General features: G+C 44.0%; 1 protein-coding gene across 6 annotated transcripts in view; it reads right to left on the minus strand.

Annotated features, from left to right (window-relative positions):
* KCNQ2 (potassium voltage-gated channel subfamily Q member 2) overlaps nt 1–18,584 on the minus strand; it is a 132,158-nt gene that overhangs the window by 28,399 nt on the left and 85,175 nt on the right. For 4 of the 6 annotated variants that reach the window (XM_070940143.1, XM_070940144.1, XM_070940142.1 and 1 more), the window contains 2 exons: nt 15,314–15,382; nt 11,787–11,816 (listed from right to left, as the gene is read on the minus strand). In XM_070940143.1, the coding sequence (XP_070796244.1) occupies nt 11,787–11,816; nt 15,314–15,382 (99 nt within the window). Of the gene's footprint in view, nt 1–5,367; nt 5,422–11,786; nt 11,817–15,313; nt 15,383–18,584 lie in introns of all 6 variants that reach the window. The other 2 variants (XM_070940141.1, XM_070940139.1) reach the window with 1 other exon arrangement.

An 18,584-nucleotide genomic window follows, 5' to 3' on the forward strand; every position in this document is an offset into this window, starting at 1 on the left:
GCTACCGGTTCTCCAGAACTGGTCAGAACCTGCTGAAACTCACCTCTGAATTGAGCCCAACATCTCCACTGCTAACTGAGACAATTGTTAAGTGAATTTTACAAGCTTTTCTTGCCACAGTTGTTAAGTCAATCACTGCAGTTGTTTTAAGTTAGTAACATGGTTGTTAAGTGAATCTGGTTTCCCCATGAACTTTGTTTGTCAGAAAGTCGCAAAAGATGGTCACATGATTCTGGGTTACTGCAACCGTCATAAATATGAACCAGTTGCCAAGCATCCAAATTTTGATCAGGTAACCATCAGAGGTGGTATTCAACTGGTTCAGACCGGTTCGACTGAACCGGTAGCGGAAATCACCCCGGCTCTATGCCAGCCTATTTAGGCACGTTTTTGAGGCCAGGCGCATGCGCAGAAGGCATGCGCACCAGCAAAGTACATGTACGGAAGGCCGGGTGCATGCGTAGATGGTGTGCATGTGAGCAAAGCGAGCGTGCATGTGCTCACATTTACAAACCGGTAGGGAAAGTAAATGAATACCACCTCTAGTGACCATGTGGATGCTGCAATGGTCATAAGTGTGAAAAACGGCCGTAAGTCACTTTTTGCAGTGCTGTTGTAACTCTGAACAGTCACTAAACGAACTGTTGTAAGTCGAGGATTACCTATAATTGTTCTCACTGTCAGATAACTTCTCCTGAATTCTTGGTTGGATCTCTTTTTGATAAGCTTCCATCTATTACTTTTTGTCAAAAAAAAAAAGTGGAGGAATACATCCATTAGGAATAGAGGAAATGCTTTTTTTATTGCTCCTTATTTATCTCAGGGAATATCTCAGGGAACATAAGGAGAATGCCACTTGTGTTTAAGAATAACAAAGATGTCAACTCGCAAAGCATCCCTGGCCTGCTCTCGAGTTGCCATAGGTAAAGGGGATGGGAAACAAAAGCACATTCCAGATATATCTCTCTCAAGGCTGTCTCTCAGGGTTACCCACAGCGGCCGGAGGGGAGTGATCTCTACAACCTGCGAAATTGCTCTGTTGGCTAATGTGACTGATGACACACCCTGGGGGGAAGGGGGAAACAGTGTCATGCCTGGGTTGTAAATTACATGGGGTCAAAGTTGGCTTTACTTGGAAAGTGCCGACATGAAGCTCCTAATAAATAACCCAATTTCTTTTGAAGCTTGGCTCTAATTAGGGCATCCGACGGAAGCCCACAGCCAACCATCTTGGAAATGAAAGCCATTTGTAGGAAAAAGGGTTTTTGAAACTGAAGGACCGAATGTTAAGCAGAAGGAGATTCACAAGCCTGACACACATACACCGACACACAAGTAATATGGGATCTCAAATTCAAAGATTCTAGGTCACCTTTACCAAGGATAAATTTCAGCTTTGATTATGCTGGCTTTCTTTCTACTGACATAAGAATATTATTTAGTATGGCATGATTACCACCTTGCCTTTGTAACTGTCTATGGAGATTCTCAGTCATCCTAGTCATAGTTGTCCCAAAAGTGCTTTTTTTCAAAAGACAACTGGACTTTGTTTTTCCTCGGAAGACATTTTGCTTCTCATCCAAGGAGCTTCTTCAGTTCTGACTGAACCGTGGAGGATGGAAGCATTTATATTCCTTGCAGTCCTCTGGTTGTTCGCATAAACCTCCAAGTGGCCTCAACGACCCTCAGAGAGTGTGCTACTGTAACAACCATCAGATGACTGCAAGGAATATAAATCCTTCCATCCTTCACCATTCAATCAGAACTGAAGAAGCTCCTTGGATGAAAAGTGAAACGTCTTCAAGGAAAAACAAAGATCAGTTGTCTTTTAAAAAAAAAAAAGTTTTGTAACATAGGACCTACTTGCTATAACATAAACAATGAAAACAAAAAAGGTATATTGATATACTTTAGAGCAGGGGTCCACAACCACCAGTCCCAGAAACCGGGCCGTGAAACAAGCGAAGCCCCATCTGTGGGATGCAGGCAGCATGTGAAACCACGCCCCCTCTGGTCCACGGAAAAACCTTTCTCCCCTGGCGCCCAAAAGGTTGGGGGTCGCTGATTTAGAGAGTGGCAGCTTCAGTCATTTTCAATTAATCCTGGACGCCTTCAGGAATCAAGCTGGATTCCCAAATGGACATTCGTCAACCAATCAAGCATTTGTGACTATCTCACGGGACCTCGCACCAACAGGTTCACGCTCAACTGAAAATACAAAAACCCGTCACAGAGAGGGAAGAAGAAGCAACTGAAGTGCTACAAGATGTGCATCCTAAGAGTTTGACTTTTACAGAAAGGAAGGAGTTTTGTCACAATAGTTTTTATATCTCACTATCTGATAATCTGGCATTGCCCAGGTATTTATTTATCCCAATCCTGTATTAGTCAGGAAAAGGAATGGATTATATCTAGTGTCAAAACGCAGCCCAGGCATTCCAGAGTTATGCTGGAACATACACAGACAGACAGGCACACACACACATACCGAGGGGTGTTTAAGGGTGTCTTATCCCCACAGTAATTCTTTCCAGAGAGTAAGTCATCTGTGTACCAAGTTTGGTTGAAATTGCTCAAGGCGTTCCAGAGTTATGCTGGTACACACACACACACACACACACACACACACACACACACACACAGAGCCATTTATATAGATAGATAGATTAAATGTCTATGGAGTTTCTCAATCATCCAGGTCATAGTTGTCCCAAAGGTGCTTTTTCATGAGGCAACTGGACTTACTGGGTTTTTTTTTTCTTTGAAGATGTTTCGCTTCTCATCCAAGAAGCTTCTTCACCTCTAAACCAAAAAGTCCAGTTGCCTCTTGAAAAAACACCTTTGGGATATCTCATTTAAGTTATGGAGCTCACCTTTTCCTTACCAATCATGTCAGGTGAAGCAAGCTAATTTAACTCTTTCAGGATCAACCAGATAATCAATCATTGTATGATCTGACAATAATATCCAAACCCTGATTTGCCATAGCTGAAGTCATGTCAAAGTCCCATTTAAGGGCACCTGCGGTTAAAGTAAATTCAGGCTAATGTGTCTCTTCCTGCTCAGTAGAAGTGCTAGAACAGAGGTCTCCAACCCCTGGGTCATGGCCAGTGGTGGGATTCGGCCAGTTTTGTCCAGTTCGGGCGAACTGGTAGTGGCGACTGCAGGAGGCTCACCCGCCCGGATGTAATTCACGAGCAGTGCATGCGTTCTCACATTTGCAAACCGGTAGGGAAGGTAAGTTAATCTCACCTCTGGTCATGACCCACTACCAGGCCGTGGTCTATTCGGAACCGGGCCACATGAGCTGCAGGCTGGCACGCACACGCAGCTACACTAGCGCAAGTGGCGCCCCAAAGGCTTTTCTTCTATCTTACGTGAATGGAGCTGCGAGCATGTGCGTGCGAGCTGGCCTGCTGCTTGTATTGCCCAGTTTCCCTGTCCACCTCCCTCAGCCAGGCCACCAAGTCGCCTGCTCCCAATGCTCCAAAAGAGAAGTGTTGGGAGCATTGAGCGGGACAAGGATATCCTGCTCAGCTTCACTGACCGCCAAGGCTACCTGCAGCGGCGGCTCTTCCATCCCAAGGGTCGGCCCACTGATTTCCACTGCTCTCCTCTCCTCTGCCTTCTGCGCAGCCGTGCATCAGGCACTGGGCCCAGCTGTTCCTCCTCTTCCTCATCAGCCACCTCCAGATCTGGGTGCTGTTGACTCTCCATCTGAGGGCTGACGGACGGCCCAGGCTCCGCCTCTGTCTCTCTCTCTCTGATAGCTCCATTCCCTGTTCCCCCTCGGAGCTCTCAGGTTGCCTTGATGCTGACCTTGACTCCCACACCTCCTCCTCCTTTGATTCAGCTGCTGGAAGGGCCGGCAGCCAACAGGCCACAATAGGGCAGCCTCGGTGAGACTGAAGGAGCATGACACCATGTCCCCAAAGACTTCTCTGCGCCAAAAGCTTTTGCAAACAAACTAAAGGATTCGGGGATGCGAACCTGCACCGCTTCAAGCCTTCAGTCCCTTTGCAAAAGCTTTTGGCGCAGAGAAGCATGAGTGAAGCTAAGCATGCACGCGCCCACATCAGCCCACCAATCATGTGGCCCAGGTTCCCCTTCCCCCCCCCAAAGGTTGGGGACCACTGTGTGCTAAAAGATCCACAGCAGGGGGAGAGCCCTCCATTTATTAGCGTTTACAGGTAGTCCTCGACTTACCCTTACAATTAAGATCACAATTTCGGTTGCTAAGCAGGGCAGCTGTTAAGTGAGCTGCGTCTGAGTTTATGATCCTTTTGCCATGGTTCTTAAGAGAATCACTGCAGTTCTTAAGTGAATCACACGGTTGTTAAGCAACTCCTGCTTCCCCCATGGATTTTGCTTCTTGGAAGCTGGGTGGGAGGATTGCAAATGATGATCATACGACCCCGGGATGCTGCAATTGTCATAAGCGTCATTGCCAAGTGTCCAAGTTTTGGTCATGTGACCTCGGGGTTCTGCCACAGTTCTAAGTGCGAGAATTGGTCACAACTCACTTTTCTCAGTGCTATTGTAACGCTGAATGGTCACTAAACCAACGGTTATAAATCGAGGAATTACAAAGGCATTAAAGAACAAACTTTCCCTTTAAAACATATAGTCCTCGAGTTATAACAGTTCATTTAGTGACCATTTGAAATTACAACAGCCCTGAAAAAAAAGAGACCAATGACCAGTTTTCACACTTACAACCGTTGCAGAAGCATCCCCAGGGTCACGTGACTCAAATTCAGAGGCTTGGCAACTGACTCATATTTATGACGGTTGCAGTGTCCTGAAGTCATGTGATCCCCCTTTGCGACCTTCTAAGAAGCGAAGTCAATAGGGAAGCTAATAGAATTCACTTAACAACCGTGTTACTAACTTAACAACTGCAGTGATTCATTGAACAACCGTGGCAAGACAGGCCGTAAAATAGGGGGAAACTCACTTAACGAATGCCTCACTTAAGCACAGAAATTTTGGGCTCAATGTTGGTCGTAACTCGAGGACTATCTGTGTAATGCAGGTTTTTGCTTTGCTTTGCTGTGCAGACTAATTAATACCTGTGGTCTTGACACATTTAAATCTTTTTTTTTTTCCTCTTCTCATGCCCTGGAAAACCTTTTGCTAAGCCACCTTCCCCGAAGCCAATCGCCTTCCTTCACAGTCCCTGCCTTTTATCCGCCTGCCAGGAAGAAAAAGATGCTGCCAAACGTCCTTGGCTTAGCACAGCTCACCTCTATGAAGCAGATGAATGGGCAGAACAGAAGGTAGCAGGAAAAGAAAAAGACAGAGAGAGAGAAAGAGAATGAGCGTGCAGCTTTGGATCGGTTCGGTGCAAAGCAATTGCTGTGGTACCTAGAGGTTCCTGAGCAGCATCCACAAAAAGATTTTCTGCACCGAGTGGCTTGACTGGAAATGAGGGGAGAGTAGAAAAGTTAGACCAGGTGGCTCCTACCCAACCAGACACGTTGAAGAAGGCAAGGAGGGAGGGCCACGTTTGACAGAATAACAAAATGACAGAGTTGGAAGGGACTTTGGAGTCCAACCCACTACTCAAGCAGGAGACTCTTATATCATTTCGGACAATTTGGAGCATTCTCAATTTTTGGAAGCAAGTTATTCCACTGTCAAGGAAGTTTCTCCTTAATTCCAGGTTGCTTCTCTCCTTGATTAGTTTCCATCCTTTGCTTCTTATCCTGCCCTCAGGTGCTTTGGAGAATAGTTTGACCCTTCTTCTCTTTGACAGTCCTTTAAATATTCAACCAAACCCCACAAAACCCCAAATAAATCTAATCTTGATCCTAACTTCCATTCATTGCTTCAATCCAAAATTAAATTAAATTAAATTAAATTAAATAATTAAATTAAATTAAATTAAATTAAATTAAATTAAATTAAATTAAATTAAATTAAATTAAATTAAATTATTAAAAATAAATAAATAAAAATTTAAATTAAATTAAATTATTAAAAAACCAAATTAAATTAAATTATTTAGAAATTAAATTAAATTGTTAAAAATAAATAAATTAAAAATTAAATTAATTTTAAAAAATCAAATTAAATCAAATAATCAAATCAAATTAAATTGGAAAGCAGTTTTTCCACAGGAAAGCCTGTGGAAGTATGTCTTAACAATTAATTTCGAGAGGCCTGTAAGTGGTTGTCATTTGGGGTTATAATATGGAAATTTATTAGCAGTGTTAGCAATAACCTAGGTTGCAATTCTTCATTAAATGATCTATGCTTTAGGGTTTTTTTTAAAAAAAATATTATTTGCCTCTGAAGATTATTTAGAACTTGGAAATAGATATCTCAGGAACGTTGGATGACATACCCTCAAAAACTGGTAATTATCAAATTAATAGCTTAGCTAAAATACATTCACATTAGGGACTGTTTTTAATATAGAGGGCATCAGAGAAGCACTAATTTAATTTTCTATTAAATTACTCCTTCCCAACCCAATACTTCTGGATAAATTGGATTTAACTCCAAATACTCTTAGCCTGCACGGCTTCATCTACTGTAGGGGTGTCCAACCTTGACAATTTTAAGACCTGTGGACTACAACTCCCACATTTTTTTTTATTTATTTTTTTTTAATTTGATTTATATGCCGCCCTTCTCCGAAGACTCAGGGCGGCTTACAATGCGTTAAGCAATAGCCTTCATTCTTTTGTATATTTATACAAAGTCAGCTTATTGCCCCCACAAACTGGGTCCTCATTTCACCTACCTTAGAAAGGATGGAAGGCTGAGTCAACCTTGAGCCTTGGCGAGATTCGAACCCTGCAGTAATTGCAGGCAGCTGGTCTTAAGCAGCTTAATAACAGGGTGCCTTAAACCCTTGTACTACCAAGGCTCCAATCCATCCATGCTAGCTGGGAAATTCTGGGAGTTGAAGTCCACAGGTCTTAAAATTGCCAAAGTTGGACACCCCTGCTCTACAGGATAAAAAGAGAATTCCATATCTCTTGCATAGCAACTGGCTTGGCCCAAAGACCATCATATTACTTCAGGTATCCTGTCCTAATAGATTCTAGAAGGTACCAATCTAGAGTTCAACATCAAATAATTTACAATTATCTCATAGCACACCAGACCAATGAGTCAGGCTATCTAATTTGGCCAGTCCTTATGAATATATTAAAACGCTCAACTACTAAATACAATAACCAAAATAAAATCAATTTTTGTCAAAGGTTTTTTTTTGAGGACTCCTTTTGTGGACTGGAGCTTCGTCACCAGCTGGTCTTCAGTTCATCTGTTGTTCACTTTCTGAACAGAAGATTCCAGAAAGTAGATCAAAACATTTTTATGCTCTCCAAACTTGGCAACTTTAAGATTTGTGGATTTCAACTCCCAGCATAGGCCAATTGAGGAACTCTGGGAGTTGGAAGCCTACAAGTCTTGAAGTTGCCAAGTCTGGAATTAAACAATTCCTCCAAATCTATTAAAATTCTATGTATATTTTAGCCAGACATAGAGCTGAATAGGAGATGCCCAGATGCACCTACGCATGACTAAAAGTATAGAGATAACAAAATGCTCTCCACACTTATCAGCAGGAAATGGAACCGTGCATGGCAGTGACCCTTGCAGAGGTAGGCCTCAACTTATGACCGCAATCAAGAACAGAATTTCCTACATGGGGGAGGAAGGGGGGAGCGCACGCATGTCCACACCCATAATTCTATGTGCCCCGCCCCTGTGACCCCCCCCGCTCCTGGTGGGCCGGATTTTCTCTCTCCCCAGGCTCCAGAGCCTTTCTAGGAGTCTGAGGAGGGCAAAAACGGTCTTCCCCACCCCACCCCCCCGGAGGCAGAAAACAACCTGTTTCCCTACTTCTTGTGGGCCCAGAAGGCCCAAAAATCAGCTGGCCGGCATGCACATGTGCGCCGGAGCTGAGCTCGCGTGCCCAGTGATAGGTTCGCCATCGGTTCCATAGGTTCGGTTCCATAGTGCCATAGGTTCGCCATCGCAGCCCTATACTCTTGATGGCGAACCTATGGCATGCGTGCCAGAGGTGGCACACAGAGCCCTCTCTGTAGGCATGTGCACCGTCGCCAGCTGCTCTCTTCTGGGTTCCGGCGTGCGCAAGACCAGCTGTCCGGAGCACTGGAACCCGGAAGAGAGCAATTGGCCGGTGTGTCGGTGCTCAGGACTCAGAACTCAGGATTGAGTGAAGAATTGGCCTGTAAAACACTATGATTCTATGGAAACAAGAAAAGATACCACCTATGATTCTAAAACAACAACTGATAGTAGACAACAGGAAACAACCAAAAAGATCCTCTGAACAGTTGCAAAATAATTAAGAAAGTCCACGTTCATACCACTTCTCTTGGGCAGAACAATGGTTGCAAATACAGGCAGTCCTTGACAGTTCATTTAGTGACCGTTCGAAGTTACAAGGCACTGAAAAAAGTGACCTACGACTGTTTTTCACGCTTACGACCATTGCAACATCCCTATGGTCAGGTGATCAAAATTCAGACACTTGGCAACCGATTCACAGTTATGACGGTTGTAGTGTCCTGGGGTCGTATGATCACCTTTTGTGACCTTCATACAAGGAACCTGAATGTGGAAGCCGCACTCACTTAACAACCGTGTTATTAACTGCAGTGATTTACTTAACAACGGTGGCAAGAAAGGTCATAAGACTGGGCAAAACTCACTTAACAACTGTCTCACTTAGCAACAGAAATTTTGGGCTCAGTTATGGACATACATAGAGGTTTACCTGTATAGAAGGAGAAGACTATAGGTAATCCTCGAATTACGACCAAAGCAGAACCCAAAATTTATGTTCCTAAACAACCTTTGTTAAATGAGTTTTGCCCCATTTTATGACCTTCCTTGCCACAGTTGTTAAGTGAATCACTGCAATTGTTAAATTAGTAACACGGTTGTTAAGCGAATCTGGCTTCCCCACTGACTCTTGCTTGTCAGAAGGTCGCAAAAGGGGATCACATGACCTTGGGAAATTGCAACTGTCATAAATATGAGTCATTTGCCAAGCCTCTGAATTTTAATCACAGGACCATGGGGATGCTGCAACGGTCATAACTGTGAAAACTGTTCATTAGTCACTTTTTTCAGTCCCGTTGTAACTTCGGACAGTCACTAAACAAACTGTTGTAAGTCAAGAGCTAACTGTATTACAAACAGGTGTATTTTTCAAGAAAGGCAGCAAGGAATAGTGGCTAAAGTTAAGAGCATCCAAGTTTCACATCCTCACTCTACCAAGAAGGTGCCTGTCACCTTCTTCGGCCTCACCAATTTAAAAAAAAAGTAATGGTGAGATAAGAATTTCAGACAAACTTTAAGCTTTACAACATGATATGGAACTATATATATATATATGATATGGAACATATATATATATATGTTTTTCTATCGAGACACCTGGTCTACCCCAGCATGTGAGAGGGAGCAAACTGCATCCTTTTCACCTTTCAGCTCCAATATATATATATATATATATTTTAAAAAGTCAAGGGCTCCAAAGATAACCTTGGTGAAAAATATTTTGTAAAAGCAATCAGATCCTAAGAACGTTGAGTGAAATCAGCTGAATTTTTCTCTTTGTTTCTCCCTCTCTCTTCTCTGTTTCTATGCCTCCCTACTTATCCATCTATAGCAGGGGTGGGCAACTGTGGCCCTTTTACAACCTGTGGACTTCAACTCCCAGAATTCCTGAGCCAGCTTGGCTGTCTCAGGAATTCTGGGAGTTGAAGTCCACAGGTTGTAAAAGGGCCACAGTTGCCCACCCCGATCTACAGTATGGATTGATCCAATAATTCTCAACCTTAGCAACTTTAAGAGGTGCGGACTTCAACTCCCAGCATTCCCCAGCCAGCCATGCTGGCTGGGGAATGCTGGGAGTTGAAGTCCACACCTCTTAAAGTTGCCAAGTTTGAAACGCTATACCCACTGATCCTTCATTCCACTCACTGTCCGAATGAATGCCCAGACTGTCCCCTTTGCTAGAGAGCTAACGTCCGCCATTTTGTTCGGCCTACATTTGAACTGGTTGAACTGCTGCAGTTCCACTGCACACTACCATGGGAAAGCATTGCTGGAACTAGGATTAGTTCTATTAGCCAAGCTGCATCCCACAGATATTTAGGGTTTTAGCGTGAACTAAACCTGCAGCCTGATCTTCAGCACTCCGCAAACCATCATCCAATGCGGAAGGCAGATGGTCATGGGAACTATGCGCTTCGAACAAAGTCTGCAAAGGAACTGATGCAGCTGGAGAGAAACTCCTCTGGCTTGCAAGAAAAGTGTGGGGGTTTTTTTTGCTCAAAAGCAGGGATGTGTGACAAATGTTGGTGCGTACATGAACGTCCTTTCTTTCACTGCTATTGGGACCAAAAGAAAGGCTGAGACACAGGTGAGGGAAGAGAGGATTATGGGAGATGATCACCGCTTCGTCGTCACTTCGGAATCGCCTTTCCCAGCCTGGTGTTCTCCCAGTGAACAGGAGGACTACAACTCCCATCATTCTTCAGTCACCGTGATTACGAGCTGAAGACTGATACGGCTCAGCCCAACACATCTGGAATACCACAACTTGGGAAGCCTGGTTTAAATTCTCAGTTTAGGGAATTGAGACCTGTTATGCCAGCTTTCCTGCAAGACATGGATTCTCCATGTTCTTTTCCATTTTTTATAGGACAGTGCGAGATCTCAGAGGTTATCTATTTAGTTAGTTAGTTAGTTAGTTGGTTGGTTAAATTTATATGCCGCCCTTCTCCCGAAGGACTCGGGGCGGCTCACAAAGGTTAAAAACCGAAGAACAATAAAAAAATATATATAATTAATTTAGCATAATTAAAATCCCACAATTTAAAACCCATATTAAAACCAATTAAAAACACCCCGCAGATCAGATGAGTTGTTTAAAAAGCCACGTCTTTAGGTCCTTGCGGACCTAAATGGTTAGATGGCTGCTGCAGCACCTGCTCTACAACTTCCACCTGCTAAAGGTCATATTGTCACGGGAAAGGCAGAAAAGGAGGATCAAAGGCCCACTGTTACAGGTTGTCCATACAAGGCATCTGGACCCCGGAATGGGACAATTTGCCATGGCCAGCTCACTACCGCCAACTCGCCTCTGTTAAGTTGCTGCGGGACGACTCCCCATGGCCAACTTGCTGCAGGGACAACTCGCTGCAGGCGGCTGGAGGGAGAGCCAGGCGGGCAGGCAAGTGAGCGGGTGGGCAGAGCGGGTTGGGGCCAGTGGCAGGGTGGCAGCGTATGGGGTCTTCCCATTTTCACATGCACCCCACTGCTGATTGGCGGCGGCTCTGCATCCAGCACGGCACTGGCAACAACAGTGCAGAGTTAGAAAATGGGAAGTCCCCAGCCACTGCCACCTCCCTATCACCTGCCCCAATGTACTCGGCACTCTGCCCTCTTGCTCGCCCACTGGTTCTGGCCTTCTGGCCACCCACGGGGAGTTGTCCCCATGGCGAGTTGGCCATGAGGAGTTGTCCTGCAGGAACGTAGCAGCTGTGAGATGGCAGACGTGAGTTGGCAGTGGTTAAGGGGCCACGGTGAATTGTCCTGGACCCTGTGGACATGGTTTCATAGCAGAGGATTTGAGCGGGTTGAACATTTACAACGTTTGTTTGAATGGCTCTCAGGTCCATGTCGCTAGGATGCATCACACGTGTGACATAAAGAGAACGGGAACACAGACATAAAGAGAGAGTGAAGTGGGAAGGCATAAAGGATGGGCTTCCGTAAAATATACAGACCTTGGAGATGATTCTGGCTGTGGTTCTTTCCTTAAAGAGAAACAGAAGTATGTTAGTTAGTTAGTTAGTTAGTTAGTTAGTTAGTTAGTTAATTAGTTAATTAGTTAGTTAAATTTTATGCCACCTGTCTCACTGATGTAATAAGTCTGAGCAGTATACCATAAGATAAAAAGTAAAAAAAAAGTACTACAGGACAATTAAAATTACGAGAATTAAACAGAAATGTTAGCAATGAAACTACATTTGCAGTGAGAAAAAAGATGGTCCAGGAACGCCAAACAAAACTGAGTAACAAAACAGAGGAAATACTTACAAGCTCGTACAAAGAGAGTCTATGTCAACTCACTGCTGCCAACTCGCCAGAGGACAACTTAATGCGAGATAACTGTACTGCAGACCAGGGGTGGGTTTGAAAAATTTTAGCAAGGGGTTCTCTGCCTGGTTGCTGGGTGGGCGTGGCCATGGTGGGTGTGGCCTAGTTGGCCTCCTGCATCACGGCAGGAGAGGGGCGCCCTCCCCGGGCTCCGGAGGCTTTCCTCAAGCCTCCGGGAGGACAAAAACAGCCTCCCCAGGCTCCAGAGGCCCTCTGGAAGGCCCATATCCAGCCTTCCCGAACTTCCGGTAGGCCCATTTTTCACCCTTCCCGAGCCTCCGCGTATGCCTTGCACTTACCTGCATCCAAAATGGGCCGCATGGGGACTCCTGGGAGGGGAGGGGAGGGGTGGGCGGGCCAGCCAGGAGTGGGATTTGGGTGTTCTCCGAACTGCACAGAATCTTAGTTAGAGGCTCTCCAGAACCCCTGCGAACCCCCAGCAGCCCACCCCTGCTGTAGACCCATTGCTCTCTTAATATTATTAGTAATATTATTTGACTGTTTGTATCAGAATTATGGCTGCAATGGGCATGGGGCAGTGGCTAAAAGAATTATATTAAGACATTGGAAAAGTTATATTATTCTGTGTGCCTATGAAGATTCTCAGTCATCCTGGTCATGGTTGTCCCAAAGCTGCTTTTTCAAGAGGCAACTGGTTTAGAGCTGAAGAAGCTTCTTGGATGAGAAGCAAAACGTCTTCAAGGAAAAACCAGAAAGTCCAGTTGCCTCTTGAAAAAAGCACCGTTGGGATTATTCTGAATGCCATATTGTATCATTTCAGACGACAAAGTATGTGTGATTTTGTCTGTTTTGGAAAAGGCAACATTTTCTACTAGTCACAAGACATGGCAAATATGTGTTATTATTGCAGGAATGTTGGGATAACTTTGAATAATATTTCGTATTGTTCATATTATAGTACTGAGTTCATTAGTGAGCTAGAGATTCCTAACAAGTGAAAAATATACGGCAGGTTATTCTCTTTTTCTTTCGTTCTTAGCCTCATTTTTTTCCCATTTTCTTTAAAATGAAAGATTGCCTAGTAAATTGTGTATGTATAAAGCAAATTTTCAATATATAATTTAAAATCGGGTGTGCTGCTGGGGGTTCGCAGGGGTTCGGGAGAACCTCTAGCTAAGATTCTGTGCAGTTCTGAGAACCCTGAAATCCCACTCCTGGCTGGCCCCGCCCCGCCCCGCCCACCCGGCCCCGCCTCTCCCAGGAATCCCCACATGGCCCGCTTTAGATGCAGATAAGTGCAGGGTGCACACAGAGGCTCGGGGAGGGCAAAAAACGGGCCTACCGGAAGTTTGGGAAGGCCAGAAATGGGCCCATTTCCGGTCTCCAAAGGGCCTCTGGAGCCTGGGGAGGCCATTTTCACCCTCCCAGAAGCTCGAGGAAAGCCTCCAGAGCCCGGGAAGAACAAAAATGCCCCCCTCGCTGTGCTGAAGGAGGCCGACTAGGCCATGCCCACTGTGGCCATGCCCATCCAGCAACTGGGCAGAGAACCCCTTGCTAAAATTTTTGAAGCCCACCCCTGTTTAAAATTTTTCTTTTCAAAAATATAAATCCTCAATCGTTTTGGTTCTTACCTTCATTTGCTTCTTTTCATAGCCATCACATATTTTCAAACCATTAAAACTGAGACAATCTGGGGACTTGTGCAAGCAAAGCTGGGGAACATAGACTTTAGAATCCCTTCCAAACTCTCTCTTCCTTTTGGCTGGCCCATTTACACAGCAAAGGACAGCGAGTTTTGACAGATGACTAAGCCTAAATTCCCAAAGGCATGGAAAATTGCAGCCAACTGACAAAACTTCTTTTATCTTGTGCGCACAAGCAAAGAGAAAGTGAGTTTAAATGATTAAACTATATTCCCCCTAGGCAGAATATATGCATTCACAGTAGCTATTTAAACTTACTGACTTACACAAGGGAAGTAGAAGGAGAGATGGCTAAACCTGCATTCCTGTAAACAATCAGAGATGACCTTGAACAGGAATGTAGAAGCTGGTAGCAAAACATGAATTAATTCTGGAAAAACCAAAAAGGGCGAGCGAGAAATTTAAAATTCCACCGTCTTGACTCTCTTTGGTTTAAGAAAGAGAGAGGGGAATAGTTGTAAAGCTTTTCAAAAGTCTGTTATTAATAACTATTTTCATAAAGTAGAGTTGCAGTGTTTCTAATGTTGTCTGTTTCCCAATTTAGCCTGCCTCCTTCTTAAAAGCCTCACTGTAATTTCCTTTCTTCTTACATCAGTGTTTCCCAACCTTAGTCTTGTTAAGATGGGAACCAGGTTATCTGAGGGACTATCTCTTGCCGAATTCATCTACCTGACCCAACAGAGTGGGGAGGCAGGGAATGTTGCGGGTTCCATCCCCGAGGGAGATACACCTGGTGGGACCCAGAAGAAGGGCCTTCTCCGTGGTGGCTCCCTCTCTCTGGAACATCATTCCCCCTGAGATTAGAACGGCCCCCACTCTAGCACTCTTCCAGAAGGCGCTAAAGACCTGGTTCTGCCAGCGGGCCTAGGGAACTCAGAGAGGGGTGGAGCCTATTAAATGGCTCATGTGATCTGCTGTCGCCAGGGTGGGCGGTGATTTTGTCATATTGTACTATATTAATTTATTTGATTTTTTTTGGTTAGTTTTTATTGTTTTAAATGTGGTTTTATATTCTGTAAGGTGAATAGGCGGTAATATAAATTCAATAAATAAATAAATAAATAAATAAATAAATAAATAAATAAATAAATAAATAAATAAATAAATAAACAAATAAACAAATAAATAAATAAATAAATAAATAAATAAGATGTGTGGACTTCAATTCCCAGAATGCCCCCATTCTGGGGCATTCTGGGAGTTCTATTCTGGGAGTTGAAGTCCACACATCTTAAAATGGCGGAAGGTTGGGAAACATTGTTTTATATACCAAAGAGAATCAAAGGAGGTTTCTTTCCAACATCTTCCAATCCCAGACTTAATTCATATTTCTCTACTTTTCTTCTCCAAGGTCATCTCTGCGGTTCTCTACAATTCCCCTTCGCTGGGATTTACAGCTCTGTTTTCAAGAACTCCAGTACAGAACCATAAAAATCCCATTTCACATGCTAAGTCTATTTTTCCAGAAGTCAATCTCAGCCATTACTAACCTGAAAGTTAATCCTGATTTGCTCTTCAGATTTCTCAGGAGCTCGAGCTGATTCAAAGGTGGAATGAGCCTAAATTGGAAGAAATCCAAAATCAATTTCAGACAAAGAGAGAGAGAGAGAGGGAGGGAGGGAGGGAGAGAGAGAGAGAGAGAGACAGTAACCATCTCATGGAAAGTTTCTCCCTCCCTTAGGATTGTGTGTCTGTACAATATATTGCAAATACAGAAAAACAGAAGGTGAATTAGGAATTTTCCATCTCTAGACATTTTCCCAAAGCAGGATGAGAAGATAAAACTAGCATGGGAAATGAAGGAGGTGTCTCACAATGGATAACCGACTGGAAAAATTAATGGAATTAGCAAAGATGGCTAAATTGACCACCTTAATCAAAGAAAAAACACATCTAGCTTTGTTTCTGCTTGGAAACCATTTCTGGACTTTGTGCTTGGGGTGGGAAAAAAAATGAAACTCTGACTTTGGGTTTTGATGATTAGATTAAGTTTTGTTTATTATAGAAATGGCTAGTATATATTGTTACACGTACTGTATATGCTATATATATAGTACTATATACTACATATAGCCTCAACTTTTTAAAAGTAAAAAATTGAGTCTATATGTTATTTTTTTTCTACCGTGCTAAAGAGAACCCAAGTGCTTTGCTTTCTTTTTCCTCTTTTCCTCTACACCTTCTCTTCTTCCCTTTTTCCTACCCTACTTTTCCACTATTTTCATTTTTCTTTGTATTTTATAGCAATAACAATAGCATTTAGGCTTATATACCACTTCGCAGTGTTTCACAGCCCTCTCTAAGTGGTTTACATAATTATTTTGTTTTCTTGTTTTCCTCCTCTAAATCTAGGTGTGTCTTATAGCCCAGTGTGTCTTATAGTCCGAAAAATACGGTAATTTGTGATCCCAATCCAGTTCAGTGAAATGCTGGACCCCTGCAAAATCACTCTCGTTCTGTCCAGACTGCCTGATCTCCAGCATTTTCTGCCATAGTATGATCCTGTGTAAGACCCCTATCTCAAATCTGCTTTCCACCCCCTGGTGGGGTTACAGCCCACAGTTTGAAAACTCCTGGCCTAGGCTGAATTTCCTTGCAAGAACTCCTTTTTCAGCATGTCCAGGAACCGATTCGTGCTTCGGATTTGGGATACAATGTGAACATCATTTGCTGATAATTATTCATTCCTTACCTTGAAATTCATCAGCAAGACCAAATGGCTCGTTTGAATGCGCCCCTCAAAAACCAATCAACGAATTGCCCCCCAAAATTTGTCTTAAATGAATTAACCCCGACAATACCAGTTTGTTGCAAAAAAGGCAATGTGACGCATATATGAGCCACATCTTCATTACCACATAACCTTAAAGAGAATTCTTATAACTTTCTTCATTTTGCCTCCACTCTTGAGACTTCATTCCCATTCCTTCCAGAAGTTGTGATTTTGTTAGATGTACCATATTTTTGAATAAAAAAACTGGGCACAAAGAATCATACAATCACCAGAATAAAACACAATACATGCAGCTGAATATGGAAATTTTAAGAAATTTCACCCAGTTTGTAGGCTTTATTTGAGGCCCCGAACATGGAGATTTTTTTTTTCTCTGTTACTATCAAGACAATCTGACTTCTTTTTGAAAGCTAAGACTACACGGTCTGGCCTGCAAAACCTCAAATGACCACTAGATGGTGACAATGAGACAATGTGGTCCTTTACTGCCACCTAATGATAGCCTGTATTTTGGCAGTCCAGATCCAGAAACCTTAATTGAAGTATATAAAACAAAGTATTAGACAGTGCTCACTCCCAGTAACGAAAGACACACTGTGAGTTGTTACTGGAAGCACACACAACAATCAGGCAAAGTCAACATTGCTGGTCATGCCTCAATGCAATCAGTTACAAAAGAAGCACAACATAAGTGTCACAAACAAGATACACTCTGACAAGTACACACATGCACACACCGCAAAAACATATTGGGTATCGGTTGTGATGAAGCCGTTGTAAAAGAAAAAGAGTGAGGAAGATCAGCAAAGGTCAAAGAGAGAGGTTTGGTCATTTGTCCAAAGCTGGGGGAAAAAAATCTGTATCTTTCTCTGCAGGTAGTCCTCGACTTACGACCACAATTAAGGCCAAAATTTCCCTTCCTAAGCAAGACAGTCAAATGAGTTTTCCTTCATTTTGCAACCTTTCTTGCCACTGTTCTAATGTGAATCACTGCAATTGTTCAGTTAGTAACACAGTCGTTAAGCGAACCTGGCTTCCCCCTTAACTTTGCTTGTCAGAAGGTCGCAAAAGGTGATCCCGTGATCCCGGGACATTGCAACCGTCATAAATACATGCCAGTTGCCAAGTGTCCAAATTTTGATCACGTGGCCATGGAGTTTCTCTAACAATCATAAGTTTGAAAATGTTTCACAAGCAGTGGTGGGATTCAGCTGGTTTGCACCGGTTCAGGCAAACCGCTTGTTAAATTACCCACCCACCCTGTTATCGAAGTGGATCCTGGGCGCTGCGCTGCTATGGAGAAACGGGCAACGGAGTGGCCAGGGGAAGGAGAAGGCCACTTTCCCTCCTCTCTCCCCTACCCACCCTGCAGGGTCTCCACAGGCCTTTGGGCTTTTCCCAACCTGGCCACTCAGTTTCCCCCAAAAAGGAGCCTAAAGCCTGGCAGTTGAAGCTACCAACATGAGGGGGACTGTTATAGCCTATAAACAAGGCCTACTTAGTGAAGCAACCTGTGGTTATTACCAGGGGTGGGCTTCAAAAATTTTAGCAAGGGGTTCTCTGCCCGGTTGCTGGATGGGCGTGGCCATGGTGGGTGTGGCCTAGTCGGCCTCCTGCACCATGGCGGGGAGGGGTATTTTCGCCCTCCCCAGGCTCCAGAGGCTTTCCTTGAGCCTCAGGAAGGGCAAAAACAGCCTCCCAAGGCTCCAGAGGCCGTCTGGAGGCCGGAAATGGGTTTTTGCCCTCTCCAAGCCTCCGTACATGGGAGGCTTGGAGAGGGCCCTGTACTTACCTGCATCCCAAACGGGCCACGTGGGGACTGCTGGGAAGAGAGGGGCAGGGTGGGCAGGGCCAGCCAGGAGTGGGATTCGGGGGTTCTCTGAACTGCACAGAATCTTAGCTAGAGGTTCTCCCGAACCCCTACAAACCCCCAGCAGCCCTGGTTATTACTATTATTTTGACATGTGAAGTAATGGCTTTTGTTAACTATCAGACTCTCGGTGCTCTCTGAGCTGGATGGTCTTGTG

Source organism: Pituophis catenifer, unplaced genomic scaffold (assembly GCF_029215685.1).
Source record: "Pituophis catenifer annectens isolate HBS135680 unplaced genomic scaffold, rPitCat1.0.hap2 SCAF_3, whole genome shotgun sequence".
Lineage (NCBI taxonomy): Eukaryota > Metazoa > Chordata > Lepidosauria > Squamata > Colubridae > Pituophis > Pituophis catenifer.